Below are 21,062 nucleotides of genomic sequence, written 5' to 3'. Positions count from 1 at the left end.
CTCTCTCTCTCTCTCTCTCTCTCTCTCTCTCTCTCTCTCTCTCTCTCTCTCTCTCTTCTCCTCCCCTATGCCACCCGACGACCCCAGGTCTTTTCTCTTTCTCTATATCTTCTTTGGCTGCTGCCGGCGCCATCGAGTCACCGCGCGTCTGCATGGATCCCAAGGCGAGTCTGGTTCCCGGCAGAAGTGCCAAGGATTTCGAGGATTTTACCCTTTCGTCCCGAGGGATGGTGGCTTTGTAGTCGGTCGACGAGCTACGGTTTTGTCCTGAAAGCCGAGGATGCGCCGAGCTAATGATAGAGGGAATGCGCGAAAGGAAGGAGGCCTGGAGGGCGCGAGGATGTGAAATTTGTTGCACGGAGACGGATGGATGAATAGGAGCCCTGCGAACGGATGTCGGATGAACATTTTTTCAGGATCTCTCGAGCGGACGGGAGACTTCGCTCCGAAATTCGAATGGGCCGGGGTTTGCGGTCTTCTTTTTTCGGAGGTTCCATGTGCTCGGACGGGAATTTCTGCATAGAGCGCGAAGAGTCTCTTTGCGCATGCGTGAAACTGTTGTAATTATTTATGAGGTTCGCGAGATGTGATTTGGAGATGTTGGAGATTATGAAGTTTAACCCTTTGCGATTGGAGCCACTTCGCTCCAAAATGTACGAAGAGGAATCGCGAAATATTTAATTCTTTAGATATGTTTAGATATCGAGGAGCACGTTTATGCCAGAAATCAAAATTTTGTAGTATTCTATTTGTAGTATACTATTTTGTATTATTGTAACGCGTGGTCGCGTGTGAAACAGTCACAAAGACGTGCACTGAAATGTTGCCATCTTTTAGGTTGAAATCGTAGACTTCTTCGTTTATCTTTACAAATTGCGCCATTTAATACGAAGTAATTTGTTCATACACCTAACTTTCTTATACGAATGCTGTATGTCTTCCCTTTTTTAAATGCGCGGCACATTTGAACTTACCGCCGCTTTTAACGCAGGAAAATGTTAATAAACGAAAATTGCAGGTTTTGAAAATTCGGAGCATCCCCATTATACACGAAGCATTTTCAAGAAACGCCTCGAGAGCGCAAACCCGTCCATCAGGCCAACCTTCACCGAGCGGGCGCAGATTAATTTCCCATAAAAACCAAGGGCCCGACCGCGAAACAAGCGGAAGCGATCACGGTTGCCCTACAGGGCCCGAAAGACCAGAAGCTCGACGACTAATCGCCGGGTAACCGGTGATTTTCGGTTGGTCCGCGTTAATCGTCGATCCACGATCGATGCGGCGGCCCATGGGCAGAATTAAAGCACGGCAGGGCCAACGGAATAGATTCGCCTATGTAATTTAACGGTAGTGGGTTAACGAGGGCAGCCGCGGCCGCGCTCGTTACGACAAAACTTCGCCTCGGCCAGACCGACCAGCCGACCAAACGTTGGGGGGATTTCGAGCAGCGGCGGATTGACGGAGGGCCATAATTACGGAGAAAGGCCACAGAGGCTCGTCGACGGAAATATCACGCGGCCCATGCGGTTCTTTTACCTCAACGCGCCCGCCGTGCCGCCTGCAGCACGCACTAATTGGGAGAAGCGCGCGCGTACGTCTCCGCGAGCGCGGCGGCGGTTCGGCCGCACGTGAATATTTTTATAGGAGCCACGGCATACGCGCGACTCCCTCGGGGAAAAAAGAAAAGAAACAAAAAAAAGGAGGAAACGCATCGAGAACCACCGGCTATCCATCTTCCAGCCGCGATTTTTCTCTCCACCTTTCTTCATTTTTTTGCCCCTTTTCTTTTTCTCCCTTTTGCCAAGCTCTGGAAAGCAGCCGTCTCTTCTTCGCTCCACGTTCGTTCCTCGCCAAACGATGGATATCTGACGGGTGCTGATACCGCGAGAAGGGCCAACTTCGAGAAATTAGCACGCGAGTATCCGTTTATTCTATTTGTTACTCTCGCTAGAAGGAAACTTCTTTTGCTGCAAAATGTAACGTAACTGTTGGAAATATATCGAGGAGCTTCTTAGGTGTACCTGTGTTTAATTTCGTGTGTTATACGTATATACGCTATCGTTCCGAAGTTTCCGGATATTTGTATATTTACGGACACCGGGTAAAAAATTTAGGTAAGAGTCTATATTACATAAGATAAATAAAATTCCCCTCGTGGTGATAAATCGAAGATGGCCCCTCTCGCGAGCAGCGCTTCGTTTATACATATGTACATGCATACACTAAACTCCCGCGTAACGCGAGTTTCTACAACGCGTTAAACAATAAAACACGGGATTCCGTGTTTTCTCCGCCTATCTTCATCGCACCCGATTTCATCTGTTTCGTAATTATGTTATTGTTTGTTACGGCTAAATGTTACTTATATTATTCGTGTTATACGATGAAAATTCTTGTAAAACTCGATTTCTCCAAACTCGATTTCATGCAACGCGTTACGTATTTACCGCGTTGTACGGGAGTATATTGTCTGTGTGTATAAAAAATATAAAAATGAACCTTTCTCTACTTCTTTATTCTAGAAACAGTTCGGGAAATGAAATATGCATGTACACGTATATAAATAGGCAAATGAAGAGAATCCGAGGACACGTTACCTAGATTTCAACGATACAGATAGTTGATGCTAAAGTGAACTCAGTTTTGTCTGGGTCACACAGAACAAGGAATATGACACCACTTAAAAAAGAAAGTAAACTCTACAATGTATAACCCGTTTAAAATGGTGCGAAAAGAAGTAGTCTTAGTAATTAATACTAGCTGTGTATTCCCTTTGCAAAGATTGCGCTTTAAACGCGAAACACTACTTATAACCACGCCAACTTTCATTTTTTTATTCACAAAACAAATTCTCAATTTCATTTGCGACAAAACAATACGACGTACGTTAAAATAAAAATAGAAAATAATCATCTCTACATTTAAACGTGAGCACGAAAGGAATATAATTCTGATGACGTTAAAGTACCAAAATCTAATTTGTACTTATTCAGAATTTGATGCAAATTGAATATACAGAAATCGACTTCCAAGAATCGCGCATTATCGCTTAAAAGTCACCTATATTCAAAGTCCTATCCATGTTTCAGTAGCAATTTTCCTCTCTACGTTTCTGTGGTTTTCATCCTCTCTTGTTTTCTTTCTTTTGCCAGGCTCTGGAAAGCAGCCGTCTCTCCTCTTTCCCTCGACTGTTCTTTCTTAGCCGAGCGATGGGTATCAGACGAAGCGGTGCTCGTGAGAGAGACCATCTTCGAGACTTTCTACCGTGCGTTTGCGTGCTTTATTTTGGTACCAGTCGGATCTCGAAGAGCACCGTTCGCGGAGGAGATCGAGGAAATCTTGCTACGGCGGAACGAAGGAATTGACGAAGAGTTTTTTGTACGATTCCTTTAATGAGACTTTCTGCGAGCCTTTTTTCGTCGATTTTCTCGTTTTTACGCGAAGCTAGAAGCATTACGCGGTACGACGGAATAGAAGCCAACTCTTCTCCCAGGAATAAATATCAAATCATAGAATACCTTTCTCCTTTTTAATAAGGAAGCCTCCTTTCCGACGAAGACTGAGAATTCGTCGGGTCGACAACATCCGCGAAAACACTGAACAACAGAGATAGAAGTACCGATTTTACCATTAATAAATAGTAAAAAATGCTCGCAATAAAGATAAGCCTTCGTTGGACCACATTTTTTCGACTTTTATAACAACCTCTTTCCGCGACAACTTTTATGAAGCGTAAAGTATACCGTATAAATAATTCGCTACCGTGCGAACAGCGCTTTAATGTTAAACCTAACTGCTTCGGATGGTGGACGCTTATCGTGGCGTAGTTATTTTTCAAAGTAACATCTTTCTAGCGAAATGCCAGCCCCGAAAGAACAGCCGCCGTATTTATCTCCGGAGCGGGACGAAAATGATACACGGCGCGGCCGAAATCGAGACGGGGAATCGCAGAAGACGTTGCAAGTAGAGCCAGAAAACAGGACACGCGAGAGATAACAATTTTCCCTCGTCTTTTCGCGTACTAACAATCTCTTCTATCTTTAACCTCCCACCGTGCGTGTTTCAGCGTTTCAAGGGCCGCAGAAATAAACGTAACGCGGTCGCATAAATTCCAAAGACACCGCCAGAATCGAACAACACGAGGATGCCTCGACGATACAATCTGTCCAAAACGACGTATACCAAAGGTCTCGGATACTTTTAGCGTCTATGAAGGGCGTCATGCGTCATTGACGACGCGCACTAATTGGAGGAGGCCGCTCGCCTGCCCCGACGCGAATACTTTTCCCGCGAAGCCACCCTGTAAATTTCGATTTAATTACGCATCAAGACCGTACCGTGACGCGCGACACTCCGCACGCGTTGCGAGTATCGTTGGACTTTAGTTCATCGAGTTTAGTTACTTAGAGTCTACTACTCGACGTTTCTCGACTCCACAAAGCCCCCAAGGGTAATGCCCAAATTTAATTATGTACTTATTCAAAAAACATTGGAATAACAATCTGAAACTTCGAGATGCAATTAAAACTAATATCTCCGAAAACATTTACAGTGTATACAGTAATACCACATACGTAAGGTTTGGTATTCGCTTAAATATTAATAACAATCACGGTTTAGAATAAATATTCCTTCCCCCTCTCGATACATACAAGCGATTTTTGATAAATATATTTTTCATAGATTGTTTCGCACTTAGAGGTTTATCGTTCGTTGGAGAATACGAATGATAGGCAATTGGGAAAAGGAAGACTCTCGTGAATGATAGAATCGGTATCGAGCTTACGAATCAATTTTAATCGAACATGTTTCACGAAAACGGAAAACGTCCACGGACAACAGTTCCGCGATCAATTGTCGCGAAACGAAATAACGAAAGAGCAGCGACAGAGCTTGTGTATCCATGGACGCATTGATCGAATGCTGAAGCCACGTTCGATCGAAAACGAGACTCGATTTGCTCGAAACGAGACAGCACTGAACTATGGGAATCGAGGCGAATCTTACCTGCAGCACCCTTTTTGGCAAGCCAGTTTTCTGGGAAAGTTGCTTGAGATCCTTCGCGTCGGGATTGTGATTGATCGCGAAGTAACTCTTCATCGTCCTTAACTGGTGATGCTTGAAACTCGTTCTCATTCGTTTTGTTCTGCTGTTGGAACCAGGCATGCCAGGAGTCGCCGGGCCCCCTCTACCGAAGGGCATATCTATGTAGTCCGCGTTTAAATCTGCAACATAAATCCCAACATCCGGATTATGCGTCTTAATTAAACACCGGTGTCGCGGGTATTTTTGAAGCCGCCCGTATCGGGTGTATCGGGTCGGGGCATCTTTTCCGACGGCGGATCCTCCGCGAGGGGTTGGACCAGTTAGATTTATGTTTCGACCGGAACGTCGTTTATCGTTTCGATACAGGTGACGTCAATGTTGCCGCAACATTGTCCACCGTGTTCGTTGTTCGCTCTGTACTTGGATTATTGGTTGGAACAAGTGACGAACGAGAGACTGGAGTTAAGAATTTCGAAGGTACGTTGTTGCGATGGTTTTATCTTCAAAATTAAAAGAGACAGGAATACTGTTTATAAAAGAAGTGCACAAAATTAAATTTGACTTGCCGAATGGAATGGGTGCGAATGGTTGCGAATGGTTGCGTTAGATGCGGATCGTTATAAAAGTAACGTAATCTCGTGAAAATTAACCCTTTTCTACTGCGATCGGGTCAGAAGCGACCGACATGTTAGTTCCATCATAATATTTTTGTATTGTTTACGCAACTGTGAAGACTGAATCCAGTAAAACAGAAATCACCCAAAAGTTACAAATAAAAATTAATTGATTTTTTTCTAGCAAGCAATACCCCTATTTGTGCGTGATAAATGCGTTATCAGGTGAAAAATGACCCGAAAATATGACAAGGTGGTGTCCGACCTAATCGCAGTAAATGTGTGATCAGAAACCACCGTAGGAGGTAAGGGTTAAAGGCGATCTCATCCGCTACTTCTTGTATACAATAATAATACACAATACCAGACATGTTAAACTATTATTTCAGTCTTTATTAAAGACAATATCTGTTATTTATTTTTAATCATTTTCTTCACTGTCAAAACCACAGGGTAATTTGTCCTCTTTTCCACGATTCACGCGATAACTTGACATTGGATCGTCCGAAAACAACAAAAAGTCAAATAGATCGTTAAAATATAGTTTCGTCGCTATCCCGATCTACCTACTCGAGAATATTGATCGAAGAACGCAAGGTGAATCTCTGGAGACATGCTACCCTACGAGAATCCGTACAATTTTACACCGTACGAAGCAACCGAGGATAAAAGAACGAGGAATGTCTAGCAAACGATTATTTTTCCCGTATCGACTCGAGCACGTCCGTACGCGTCCCGATGGCGAATAAAGTTCTCGAAGCGACATTCGCAAGACCCGAGGCAATGGCGAGGTACCGTCGGAAGCGGCCAATGCCGCCGGTCGCGACTCTAGCGCTGTTTGATGTGTATCACAGCTCATTAGCTCCTCGAGTGCAAACAAGAAGGGTGATAGCGTATGCGAAAGACCAGTGGATACACGGCCAATTACAACTCTATGCAGCAAATAGTTTGTAGGCACGATACCTCATTCCGGGTATACCTATCTTGTCCTCGAGACTTCGCTTGTCCCGGAAGATAAAGCGCCGCTTGACGGTAGCTGAACGACCGCGCTCTCGGGAGTCGATGAATCGATCGGATCGATAAGATCGAGATCGTTCGGCTAGCGTCTGTTCATCTACGCCAGCTTGCCAACTAGATCTAGCTACCGTTTTTTTAGCAGTTTGCTCTCATTGGCTGTCGGATGAACTGATGAATTTGATCCCAGAAGGTCAATTCTAACCGCAGAGATACGTTTCGGTAATAATGACACCTATCGGCGATAGATATTTTCGTCAAACGAAATCTAGGCTTGCGAAGAATAATAATTTTGTTAAATTTGTCACGGTATTAGGATTCTATCGATAATTCATTTCTTATCGAAATAAATTGCATGGAAATATTTGACTAATGTTCCGATCCTAGATAGGAGAAAACCCTCTTAATGTTAGAATTATAAATACTCGATTACTTTTCTAACTACTGCATTAGGAACTATATTTTAAATAGATCCTTACACGATTCAAAGTTTAATAGTAATTCTTCTAAGGGATTACGAATGTGCTTGAAAATTATTAGGTGTAGAAATTACATTGTACCCTTACATTCGATCTTTTATGACTATAGTTTAGACAGAAATATTCTATAACTCATGGGTTCGTTACTAATTCTTTCGCTACTAGACTTTCCACTTTTAATTTTGAATAACAGTCAAACTCCAAATTGAAATGTCCCCAGATGGCGGCCGGGGCACGACGGACCAATCTCAAATTTCCAAAAGAAGGCTCGCAACGTCTCATTCGCGAACAAGCCCAGCCTTCTTCTCGAGTCGCGACGAAAAAGCCACGAACATCGCCAAAAAAGAAGTAAATAGACGCGAACGTTAATGTTCCGAGTGGGCCGGATGACCTTGCCAGAAAAAAAGGCCCGATCGACGCAGAAGATCCCCTATCAAATTATTTTATTTCCGACGATAAATTCTCGCGCCTCGTCCGGCCAGCCCCTGGACGAGCAAAGAGAAGAAATAATTTCCAGTCATCCGTGGATCCCCGACATCACCTTCGGCACGAGGGATCGGATGGAAGCGAAGCTGAGAAAAATGTGTCGACTGCTGGCTGAAATCGATCTGGACTCACGAAGATAAATAACGCTTATAGAAACTTCGAAATATCAGGTTGGTAGGAAAGTAATGTCGATTTTCGGTCTACGCTTGCGGTACCCATTTTTCGAGCTTCTTTGACTTTTCTATCCGTCCCAGGTGGTCGATAACTGTTGGATGGTTTACACCCAACTCCTGCGCGAATTGTCGAACCGTTGTTCGTGGATCAGCTTCAAGCAGTGCCGTAAAGACCAGTTTAGTCGATAAAAAGAAACGGTGAAAAAATGCATGGGTCCCAGGCGATCGTCGTTCACGGATCCGTTTCGCCAAAAATGGAAAAAGAAGAAAGAAGCGGACGGAAGACTGGTCGAGGCTCTCGGTTGGTGGCTCTGTCGAGTGGTCGCGGGTCCCTGGATCGACGAGGAGCCGTTGTTCCCACGGTCGGTCAACAATCGAAATTAAGTTCTCGCTGGCGGGGAAGAGGATGCTACCGCCGAGAGCAGCGCGGCGTTCTGCCCACGCGCGACACGTACACGCTTTGTTGGAATTGGATTCGTGAATTTATGTCGCGCCGACAAATTTTATCAGGGTTCGGTGGCAAACACCGCACGCCCACGCGCGCCCGTAAATCACGCCGAGGGAGTCGGGATTCGTGTATCCGGGACACGCGGTGTACGTGCGCGATCTGACCGCGCGCTGGACGTCTCGCGGACCAGAACTGCTCACGGGTCTGGGCACACACCGGTGGACCAGCCGTCGCGCTGGAATTTTCGTCCTGGGGCCCCCGGCCGATTGCCATCGCGGAACAACCGCCCGCCAAGAATAATGAAAATCCCCGAGGATGGGCCACCGACAACCGCTACAACGGCGCGCGCGACTCTTGGGACGGTTGGAGATGACGTATTAAAACTAAGAAACTTTAACGAGCCTCTACGCCGATAAATATAGTTTCTATGACACGATCGTTCTCAGACTAAAATTTTACTACCCCAATTGTAGTTATAACCTTTAACTTCGCGGGATTGCATGGAACGCAGTAGACATTCCTAATAGCTGTATTCAAACAACATCTCATTCTTATACATGAATAAATTTACATCATGTGTAAGTCATTATCAAGTCGGATCTTTTATCGGACTTTGTCATTGTAATATTTTTGTCAAGTACTGACGCAGACTGGTTTGTACCTCCTCTCTAAAAAATATATATCTTCACACTAAATAAGAGATTACCCGAAACAGGTACGTATACTTTTACTAAATAGGGTCTACTACGTTAGAAATATTTCATGTATTAATTCGTCGATACATAGAGTACATAATAAAATATGTATGGTATATGTATAAGAAAAATATCATTGTCTTTAATCAAACGTCACGGACTTGCTCCGAAAAATTGTGAACTTTGACACCCTTATCAAATTGCGACACCCCGCGAGACAACGCCCGTGATGGAATTTTCGAAAGTACAGAGCAATATCCATTGCGAAAAAGCAAAGAATGACAAAAATCTCCGGTCTGTGTACCGACAACCGCTCCACCGGCGCGCGAACAGCGAGATGATACCGCACAGGGAAGAGTCGATAACTCACCGAGCTGGTCGGCGACTTCCTTCGTTTCGCGGTTACAGCCTTTTGGCTGGACGACGGTGTTAAATTAACCACGTTACGCGGACAGCTGGCCGTGCAATATAATTAGAAGGAACGCCGGCGATATCTGAACACGGGTCGCGGAACTCTTTCAGGCAGTCCAGCTCGCGCGGACACAGGACAACGTTGATTTACTCGAACCTTTGTGCTGGCGTTCGACTTTGCCACAACTCGACGCGATCAATTCGCTATGAGATTGTGACGTGTGGTCGCGAGGGAAATTGCCGAGCAACGAAACTTCGTAGGGTAGACTTTGGAGATCCCGGTAGCTGCTAGAAGAGCTTGTGTAAATTAGGCTGCGTGAGGTACGTTATTAAAAACTAGTAAGGATTACTGTTGATGCAAACATGGGATTTATTTAGCTTTGTGGCGGTATTAATTTCGCGCCACTAATTGGACGAGATAAGAGGTTCAATAACACTTCACGCCTTCTCATGTTTTTCTACTATTAAGCAAATATTCGCCAACTTCATGGTTCAAAAAGTAGGTAGTTGGTATACCAAATTCATGAGATTTCAAGTCACTACTTTCTAGCTGCGGACTGTGATTATTGTGCCGATATATATCAACGCGAAATACATACGGAAACTTGAAACCATTTTATCATTTATTTTTCAATTAAACTTCCTACCAGGCTGCATGTATCTATTAAGTGTACGCGTAAGTTTTGTAGGTGTACGTTTAGATGGTGCTGGAAGACGATGTAACGGTACTTCTGACCCAAGTAATTTTGATGTTTGCCGATGGTTAATTCTACGAACTTTGTAGACACCACCGTCAGCTACCAAAGAATCGAGAGGATCGAGTACCAAAGAAATGAAGATCCGTGCATCGACTACTCACCTATGTTAGCAGTCATAGCTTCGAGGTCCTTGGGCTTCCTCTTCCTCGGCCTGCCCTTCTGTCTAGGCGGCGGCACGACAGCGGCGCCGTTAAAGTATGGTACTTTCGGTGGCGATCCCGCGTCGGGCACGGATGGCGTCGAGGGTTGAAGGGGCACAGGGCTCACGTGGCTGTGAGGATGCTGCGGATGCATCGAGTGATGGGGATGCGGGGGATGGGAGGGATGATGATGGTGATGATGAAGGAATTCTGGCGAAGGGAACGGTTGGCCAGGGTAATGAGGACCTGGTGGGTAGACTGGAACAGGAGGACTCTGGGAAGGGTGCATTTCCGCGCCCATCTCGTAGTGAAGTCGACAGAGCACGGCGCCATCCCTCATCCCGAAATGATCGCCCTTGGTCAGGGGCACGGCGCAAGCCGCACAGGAGAAACAACGAACGTGGAACACGAGGTCCCTGGCTCGCATTACTAATTCGGAGGCTAGGATCGCTGCCTGACACCGGGCACACCGTTTCATACTGCCGAACATCCTGAAAAAGAAAACAACGAAGAGTTAGTTTCGCAGTACTTGGATCGAGTCAAGTGTTACACGCGAGGAGCCTGGTTTGGAAGAACGTACTGGATGAAAGGTAGATCGGTGTAATTCCTCATATATTTTAAGAATTTACATTAAATCCTAGATTACTAACCATGTGAAGAAAGCGTTATCGTGTGGATGAAACATTTTGGAACGTTGTCTCGACACTTTAATCTCCCTAAGTGTAACGTCTTAACCACTCGAGGGATATTGACACATACGTACACGCTTGCTTTTACGTCAAAATTACCATTACTTATGATTGCAATACATTTTAGAATTATAAAAGTGACCAAATTAAAGTGAGACTAAATGCATAATTGCTTCAGTTGGTGTGTATTCAATTAGAGCAAACAGAAATACATTTAAAATTCGCCTTTCAAGAAGTTAAAAACTAAATGAATTTTTTCAAAGAAAAGTATAAAGTATATCAATCCCGAACAATGTCTGTATAATAGTACATACTCGAAGTGTATTCTCAAATTTTTCCAGGTAAGAATATTATAATAATTCACTCAAACAATCGAACCAAAAATTTTTCTTAATCTGTATGAGTGTCGCTATCGACTGACCCAGAAGAAAAAAAATACCAAAATGGCGGTGTCTGTTGCAACGAGGACGACACTTGTAAAACACGTTTCTGAGCGATACGTTTAATCTCACTTTCCGAGATGTTCAATCTTAAATAGGCACTAGTAGATCGCAACGCCATGTTAATACACAGGAGTGCGAAATGGTACTGGTTTACCCTAGGTTAACATGTATGAATGACCATATTCCACTTCGATATTAAGATTTCAATTTCAACGATCGTACAGCTTTTCTAGGTATAATAATTTAAGAAACGTGACCAAGGAGATACAACTTTCCCTGTGCTGGACCACCGCATAAAGAACCTTATCTAAGTTGTGCGTTTAATGGACCGTGATGGCAATATGTCATGAGAAAACAGGTCTTTAAAGCTTCTATAACCAACGCCGATATTCTTTAATATGTCGTCGAGATATCAACGAAATATCTTATTCGACGCGAATCTCATCCCGCAGATTTTAATAAGCAACTATATGTTCCTGTATGGACATCCATATCCAACAAAGTTTGTTAAATAAGCCATCCAAACGGTAACTTGCAACCAAACGTCGTACGTTCCAAACGCTCGAAAGATTAAAACTCGCAACTTTACAGGACCTAGCCACATCAAACGTTGAACCATTCAGTTTATTCGATCAACATTTCATACAAACTCCTAATCGTTTCCCCTCCCTAAGAGGCGGAGTATATCATAATAAGGAGTCGGGACACGCGGTAGCACGGACGACTCCAAGATATCGTACGATACACATCGAACATCAACAATTTTGTTTAACAAGTGTCACCCGTATCGCTCGATTACCCGTACACGCTCTATCTCGTAGCTCCAATTTGCAACAAAGTCATCGGTTGAAAATCAACGCAGCTCTCTGAATTTCTCTAAACATCCCGATGGAGCTCGGTCGGGCATTTTTCTTCCCAGCAAACCGCGCCGGCGTCGGCCAATTAACGAGGCAAGAAGTCGAGCAAATACTCTTACGACGTCCGCCGACACACCGGGAGTCACGTCGGATCGTACCTAAGCTATCCGCGCCGGCCACGACAAAAATAACTAAGAAATTATCGTAACCGCGGGATGCAGGCGGCGCCCATTTTTCCATTCACTTTAAACGATACGAGCACACATCCGCGCGGAGAATGTTTCTCATCGTCCAGATATCCGCCGTGTCACGCGGATAGGGTTCCGTTAAATCGAGGAAAAAAAAAAGAAGGACCAGCGGCGCAGATAAAGAACGAAAGACGGAGATAGGGGGAAAGAGAGATCCTGGAGCGGAGAAGACGACGGGACACGTAGGACCCCGGGTGATATCGCTAAGGTAAGAAGGGACACGTATGGTAACCGCGGTGGAGCAAAAGGCCGGAAAGGGAAGGAATATACCGATGCAACGGGCACCGTGACATCGCTACTGCATTAGCGGCACCCTGCAGTCTCCATTACCGAAGCCGGTCGACTATCTACCCGACATCCACCGCGACTACCTACCTAACCACCTATCTCACTCTCCACCTCCCAAATATATTGCGTCCCTCGCAGCCGTACTAAAGAACCTAGATAGAGACGTGGCCGATCTTATAACCCTGATGCCGCGTCGGATCCAGTCCCAGCGAGCCGGCGCGCCACGTATTTATACGGGGGCTGACCTCCTCGCGGCGCTCGCAAACACGCACGAGTTTTGGACCGACAAGCTTCTGTCCGTGCTCCCATGCGGGATGACTCGCCAACAGGTAGACCTCGTGGAAGAATTACCATCGCAAACGTTAGGCGATAACGACTGATAGAACGCGGCTACCTTCGGGGATTACGTTGTCCGCTGGACCGCTAAGGAATTTATTGGGAGAGACCCGAAGGTGTCGGTGGTTGGGGTTATGAGAGAACTTAAGGTGGGGTTAATTTGCATGGTGGATGTTTTGTACAGAATTGCGTGTCGTTAGAATTAAGAATTTTGAATTGATCAAGTATTTTTGTCGATTTATTGAAAGTAGAGATCGGAAGATGTTGGTGGTTGGGGTTTGGAAGGAATCTGAGGTGGGGTTAATTTTCATGGTTGAAGTTTTTTAAAGAATTGCGTGGCGTTCGAGAGACGCTAGAATTTGGTCGATTTATTGGAAGTAGAGTTCAGAGAATTTTTGAATAGAGTTAATTACAAAGTACACTTCCAGAGTAAATCTATTCTTTAATGGAGAAAATGTGACACGATGAAGAGAAAGCATTTTCCCTGAAGGATGTCCCTGAATCATACCTGCACTTGATGTATTGAATGGAAAAACACGGAAAAAGAAATTAAATGAAATATACGTTACAACGTGTAGAATCCGCGTATATAACGATATGAATTTGCATAAATATTCACAGTCTAATCGTCATATTAAATACAAGTTCAGTTTCACGTGCGTGAAAGAGTTGCTAAGTAAAATACTGCAAGAAGAGCAAAACAATGAAACTCTGGTCCAAATGCAACAAAAATATGTAGTGAAAAATGTATCTTTGAGAACATAATTATTTGCAAAATATGTGACGAGTCTTACATTATTTTCTTCTCACTTTTATAATACAATGAAAAAAGAAACAAAATTCGTGTTCCCACATTATCTACTACCAAGTAAAATATCCTTTCATTCACTCGAAGAAAGGGTTTTTAACACTGGTCGTTAAAACGATCGCGGTAGAAATAGGTACAAATGAGATCTCGTTAGCTACATAGTGTTAATCACAGAGAACTCTGACAGGGTCGAAACTCCACTTTGATGGAGAAAGTGTGACACGTTGAAAAGGAAACGTTTTCCCTGAAGGATCTCCCTAAATCACGTCAGCTCGTATCGTGATACAGTGATTTTTCAGAGATCACTGATATTGATGGAGTGAATGGGGAAATACGGGAAAACAAAAGGAGGATGTGGCTACACGAAATCGTGCACGCACCGTGGAGCAACGGTCTCGACAATTGGAAAACGAGAAAATGGAGAATAATGATCAGATACCGCGAACGGAAAAATAATCCGTGCCTCGCAGCATAACGAGTCTTGTTGTTGCGGGATGGAATAACACTTCTACACGTTCTCCAAAATGTAGGGAACAACTTCATTTCATACCGGAATCTAATGAATGCAACATTAAAACCAATCCTACCCTCCGTATTCAATATCCATTCATTCAAAACAATGATATTTTTGCTGGGAAATATTTTAGTATATAACAAAATATTACGAACGATGCACAGTAATCTAGAAAACATCGATGCCTTCCCTTTCTGTTAACATATATTGAATTACTATATTAACTGTGATAGTTGTTTTTTTTTTTTTAAATCCAGTTTCGTTTCGATAGAATTATAAATACAGTCCAATAATCCGGTGTATCTTACAATCAAACATAGAATTTCGACACTGTCGAAATTCCGAGCATGTCGGATTATCTGAATTTCATTATATCAATATCGACTTACAATATTCTCCAGTCAAATTATTCAATCCTCTTCCGCAATTTCACGTTCGACTGAACGGGCTGATCCAATCAAATTAAGAAAAAGAGTGCTCTGTCCCAAAGGAACCTGACAAACAGACGCGCCTCAAGGTCCCATTCAAGTGTCTACGAGAGTTACCGTCAAGCCGCGTCAACGCCTCTTCGCAGAGGAGCCAACAACGAAACAACCTGAAGCGCCTACAAAGTAGCCAGTCATTCGGGACGTTGCTTCCAGCTCGAGTGCAAAAGGTCCCAGCGTATCCAAACACGGAACAGAGCCATCGACTCGAGCCGTCCCCGCGTAAAACCTAAACCTAATCTAATGGATTACCGCAGCGAGTTTCGGGGACCGTCGAGGGTCTCTTGACGCGAGACACATTGTTATCGTTCCTGATCCTATTGACAGCCCCAATCGTGCTACGCATCCGGCGCACAATGGCTGCGGTGGTCTGGTTTGAGCACAGCGGGGCAATACCGCGTATTTTCGCCTAATCGGATCCGTTGAACCGTGGCGAGTAATCGACTGGCCCTATTCTGAGCCGGTACAACAGCGGATTCACCTTTGACCAAGGTAGAGACTTCTTCCGAAGGTGTTCAGCGCTCGGCGAGGGAACCGTGGCCTTTGTTGTTCTTTGTTACGTGCTCGTGGCTGTGTTCCTAACTGTTCTGCTAATTTAGTAGCGGTAGGGTATAGCGGTGTTTACGGTGAGTTGTCGGAAATATTTTCGTACGGTGCGAAGTTAAGGAGGAGGTTAATTTCCTTGTTTACTATTTTCAATTTGTGAGAGGTTCCCTGCTTATTTGTATCTTCCTAGTTTCGCGAAAGAGGTACAAACATCGTATACAGTCACGTGGGCTCGTTAGAAGAATTGCTCTGTACCTGAAGAATTAGTAAACATACGATGACAATTCTTAGTTTATCATGAGAAATCACTTCGTGCCCTCTGGTGCGTGTCATTCGGCCACATCCTGTGTAAGTATTCGTTCGCAAGCTACTCTAAATATCTTTTTTCTTTTTCTGAAAAGTTTAACGTCGCGTTAACACGTTCTTGTGACCGAATCTTGAAGACTTTCCGTTCAGGTCGCGTATACGAGCCATACTTTTACGATTAAATGAACTCGTTTTTTACGTAAGCCTTATAATTTTTCAATAGTACAAAGCCATAATTAACAAGAAAAGGGTATAAATTTGAATATGTATTTGACAACAAAGCAATAGATTTAATTTTTAAGGAATTATTTTAACAAACACATGGTCAAACGAGCATGAACGAGAATTCCAAGCGGCCTGAACGGAAAGTTCAACGGGGGTCGTATACGCCCCACGCGGCATGGAACGTGTAGCGACACTTGGGCGATTATTAACGACGACTGTCCACTGTTTGGTTGACCGAGAACAATCCGATTTGAACACTGTTAACAAACCTTGTGCCCTTCGTGAATAATAATAAACTCTGGTCTCTAATAATAAACTTCTTTGGTCCATCGTTGAGATTTCCTTCCAAGGGTGGTTCCAAAATATTTTTCAATCGCTATATTCCGATGAACAGCTCTATGAGTTCGCCCGTGGGGTTGCCCAAAGGCCGCCGATGAAGACGCGCGAACCGCACGCAGCGCGCGATTTCCCGAGGCGGCACGTGAGAAATCGCGGCCTCTGCGGGGCTCGTGTCCTCGCGGGCATATCTCGGTGGCCCAGGACGACCAGCGAAGAAAAGAAAAGGGAGCCCCGGGGACGAGCGAAAGTAAAGAAAGAAGCAACCAGGACGGAAAGAAAGAACGAGAGAATCCACGGGTGCCGAGTGTGCGAACGCGCGGCAAGTGGTCCCCGCCGCGAGTAGTCGCCGTGTATAAAAGATTTCCGACTCTTTGTGGCGACTGGCGCGGAGTTCTCTCTGTTTAGGAGCGACGAGAATACGGCCCCCGAAAAAAACCCTCCGCTGCGCTTAGAATACGGCGCTCGCATTGTATAATAATGTATCGCATATGGCGCATCGTGTAAAACTCTGCGGGCGTCCCCCCACCGTGTCAGCCATGGAACACGGATGCGTGGAAGGAAGGACGGATGGAAACGTGAATGAGGTTATTCCCGGTCGCGGAGAGCCGCTTTCGTTCATTCATCCATTGGTGGATAGGGCTCGTGGGGAGGCGAGGACCGAAGACACGCTCGGCGAGTAAGGAATTGCCGAAACAACGTCTGGAACCCCTACCCCCCGCCTTCTTTCGGCATTTTTTCGCTCTCGCGGGACCCCAGGATACGAGAGGTGTTCGGGACTGGTCCAGGCCCGAGATGAGATTAGCGGATAGAGCTGCGATGGGTTAATGAAGCGAGAACGTTTGCAAGCTATTTCACGCGGTGGGTTTAGGGTTGTTCGTTTGGCGTGTTGCCCTCAATTCGAGGGTTTTCTATGGGCTTCACCGAATGGAGAAGTCAGGGTGGCTTCGAAAACAGAGATTTGTCGATGGTTTCCAGATGGAATCGAGTCTTGTGTGCTCTTGTTAGTCAAATGTTTCCTTCGAAAACTGAGTTGATGGCACTTCAGCTGTCGAGGTCAAAATGAAAATCAAAGATTCGAAATATCTTCATCGTCAGAAATAGCCTTTCCTCGGCCGCGTACCACAAATGTACCAACAAATTTTCACGTTTTATGGTCCTTAGACTGAATCATGTTCACCAGCTCGTTAACCAACATTTTCAATATCCCCTGATAACAATTCCTAGCTGCAGATTCTCGTAGCCAACCACGGTCACTGACCAAAAGCTACCCGAACTACCAGCTCTATTCATTCGCTATACTCGGCGGTGTCCTCGCTACGCTTCTGACAAGTTGCACGCTGCGATTTAAGCCGCGGCGGCCTCGCGACGCTGTAAATTATTATTTCCACGATAAAGCTTGTCCTCTCCGGCTTGGAATTCCCGTCGGCGGCGTAATTAATGCATCTAGCGATAAACGGTCCGGCTTCTGTCCTTCTTTCCGAGAGATTCGACGATCGTCCTCGTTCGGGCGAGAGACGTGACCAGCGTTTCAACCGAGAAAACTCAGCGCGAAGACATTTTTTGATTCCCTCGATAGCGAACCGCCTTTTCGAGACGCGGTTCTTCGAAGACTCTTTTCGATACGATGGACGAGACCCGAGAGGGCGTTTTTGCGTAGATCAGCTGTGGTAGTGCCCGTTCGGGTAAACCCTTGGTCGTGTTGCGTTCAACTGCTGCGGTAAGAAGCAACCCCACGAGAAAACGTCTTCGACAATGATAGAAGGCAGAGTTGGAAACTGACTTGAGGTATCGGTCCTCGATGAATTTTATAGAGATGAGAAAAATAGTTAGATAAATATCATAGGAATGATCGTGGCAAGATGGATAGCGCTAACAAAAGAATAACACCTTTTGTGGCCCTCGAACTTAAGAATGGAACTCTTAACACGTTGATTGCCAGACAGATAGTCTTGAAAATTTCTGCTAGAATTAAATATTATTTAGACTATTGGAGAGTACGTAATCAAACATTTATCGTAGTTAGAAGCGTCGACCAGGACTGCTGAACGATTTTCGCATGATCCACGTACCGTCGCGCCTCACCTCGATTCGATGCGTCTTCGTTGATTTTCTCGTCGACGCGTCGACCAGCAGCACGTTTTATTTTATGAATAATGTAGCGACAACCTACCAGCGAATACGTTGCTCCGCGGAGGACACCGCTGCGCGTGGGACGCTGCCAGCAGCGTTCGCATTAATCTAGATCACGGCATTATATTATCTCCTCGCGCTGGTGTTGGCTGCCCCTTCGAACGTACCGATCCTCGGATTCCCTTAGAGTCCTTGTCAGGACTCGACTTCTCTTACTTTACGCGTTCCTCGACATCGTCGTTTCGTTCGCTTCCGTTCCATCGCGGTGTTAGGCGCGTTTACTTGTACAAAACGCGTGGAAAAGTGTAAATTATCGCGTAGGAGGAAAGGAATCGACCGCTGCGCTTCGAGCCAGGACTCGAATCCAGATCTTTCGCTCGAGCAGAGAACAGGTAACCGCTGTAATTAATTAACCTCTTAGGAAACGATTTATTTAGTCGGAAATAAACAGTCATGCTAATTGGTGTTGACTCGTGACAGCTACCAGTCTCGTGATATATCATCGAGTTAGTTATACGTGATATTAATTTATTCGCAACTTTGTCGTTTACTTCCACTTTGCGATATTTAAAGTATTTTTTAAGGTAAAGAATAGATTCTGATTCCTTTGCTATTAGGAATATTCTCTATCCGCTCTATACGCGTCTCGATTCACTGTATTCCAAACTAGAAAGAGCGGAATAACCGCGGCAAAAGTTCCGAACAACGAACTGTGAAAACAAGGAAATGTATTGTACCATGTTCTTCGAAGGCAAAGAAACTTCCCCGTGGTAGCAAAAACGAGACAAGAATTATTTCCATATACGCCACGATCAGTAGCGGCAAAATAAAATTTCCGGCTTTGAATCTGACAGCGCGGCACATTCTCACGAGAACATCGCCAAAGTATACGTAAACATGTCATATTCTCTTTATCAACACCAATAACTTCGCGAAGCAAACAAGTTTCGTATCGCTGCGGCTCATCGCTATTAGCATCTTCCCTCGCGAAACTTGCAAACAAAGAAGTCCAAAAGGAAAACGTATCTCGAACCGCGAACCGTGAAAAACCACGGCACTGATGTATCGGTAAAAAGGGTTCGCCAACGTTCATCGAGTAGCCACTGGTTTCGAATATAATAGTTTTGAGAATAACTATTTCAAACGATATCGATACTGACTGAAACTGATACGAGAACTGAAAAAATTGTATAATAATTACAGATATAACGGATATCAGTAGCGATGGGGAATTTAATATACCCACGAAATCAATGATGGACGTTAGAATTTTTTCAATACTTTCTTTGAACTTTAATCATTAAAAATATGGTTAAATATTAATGAATAATTATAATCTAGTTAATTTCTTATATGAAATAAAAATTCTCAAAACGAATCTTGTTTATTCTCGGACTTCTGTATAGAACTCATGCGAAATCGATGACATTCGATGACCGAGTTGAAATCAGCAATAATTCCCAAGATGCCCTAACATTTGTTCCACCCTCGAATCCGTCGCTAGCCACGCCACCGAGACAATCGTTGAAAAAATAGCGTGGAATAGCATCGAACCGACCGCGTACCGCGCGTTACGTAACGCATTGTATATCACGCTTTGTATAATTACAACTCTGTCATCTTGCGCCTGCAGATAATTGCAATATCGTAACGTCCAAGATAGATAGCGAGTGCCATCAGCGATGGAAAATTTGTATCCAGAATGTCGTTTCGCAGCCTCGTGGCTACCGTTATTGGACGATCTAACAAACGCGTGTATCGTTACGCTCGCAACGTCGACAAGTGGAACAAGAGCGAATACGAATTGATCCCGGTCCGAAAATGGCCAAGCTATCCATTTACGAACGCCCACGGCCCTACGGGGAAAATTTATATCTGCGGTTTCTATCGCTTTAGGAAATATCAGTCGCCAGATGCGCGGGACTGCGGCACGATTTTTCGAACGATCGATTAACGACGATTCCTTCGTCATTCGCCAGAGATGGGCAAAATTTCTCGTCCAGGTAACAAATTTTTTAAGTAAAATAGGGTTAATGGAAGCAGCAGGGTAAATAGGGACGAAGTATTTATCGTAGAGTCCTTTTTATCGTGGAAAAATGTGGATGAATTTTCCAGGATTGATACATCGTTTCAAATAAGTACGTACGAGTATACGTTTCGTACATGTAGTATGATCATTCGGTCTCTTCCGTTTAAAGTACGCCCTAGAGTAACTTCAATTCATTCACATTTTCTAACGAGCTGCGCCTAACCACCAACCATAAAACCCTTCCCCGTGATATAGTAATCACAGAATTCCCTCCGCGAGCGCGCACTTATCTCGCCAACAGTCTAATCTGATTATTGATCTACGAAGAGGCAGAAAAGGAAAAAGAGGCGAGGAACCCGGCGAGGAAATATAAACTCGACGGGAAGACACGCTGCGTCGCGTGATATGCGGGGTATCTAGCCAGAGGGTACGTACCTCATCTCCACCGGCGCAATAAATACCTACGATTACAATGTTGCGCGGTTGTAACTCAGCTGCGCCTTCGAGCGAGCGCTTGAAAAGCCGTAGACTCGGGAACGGTCGAACTTATAACGA

The 21,062-nt window shown here is 44.7% G+C and overlaps 1 protein-coding gene across 2 annotated transcripts in view; it reads right to left on the bottom strand.

Annotated features, from left to right (window-relative positions):
* Positions 1-21,062, bottom strand: part of LOC128878356 (protein apterous-like) — a 63,552-nt gene that overhangs the window by 4,994 nt on the left and 37,496 nt on the right. For both annotated transcript variants that reach the window (XM_054126490.1, XM_054126491.1), the window contains exons 4-5: positions 10,226-10,755; positions 5,008-5,225 (exon numbers count right to left, since the gene is read on the bottom strand). In XM_054126490.1, coding sequence (XP_053982465.1) covers positions 5,008-5,225; positions 10,226-10,755 — 748 coding nt within the window. The remainder of the gene's footprint in view (positions 1-5,007; positions 5,226-10,225; positions 10,756-21,062) is intronic.

This window comes from Hylaeus volcanicus, chromosome 6, assembly GCF_026283585.1.
Source record: "Hylaeus volcanicus isolate JK05 chromosome 6, UHH_iyHylVolc1.0_haploid, whole genome shotgun sequence".
Classification (NCBI taxonomy): domain Eukaryota; kingdom Metazoa; phylum Arthropoda; class Insecta; order Hymenoptera; family Colletidae; genus Hylaeus; species Hylaeus volcanicus.
Note: the sequence above shows the minus strand (reverse complement) of the source record. Positions and strands in the feature narration are given on the sequence as shown.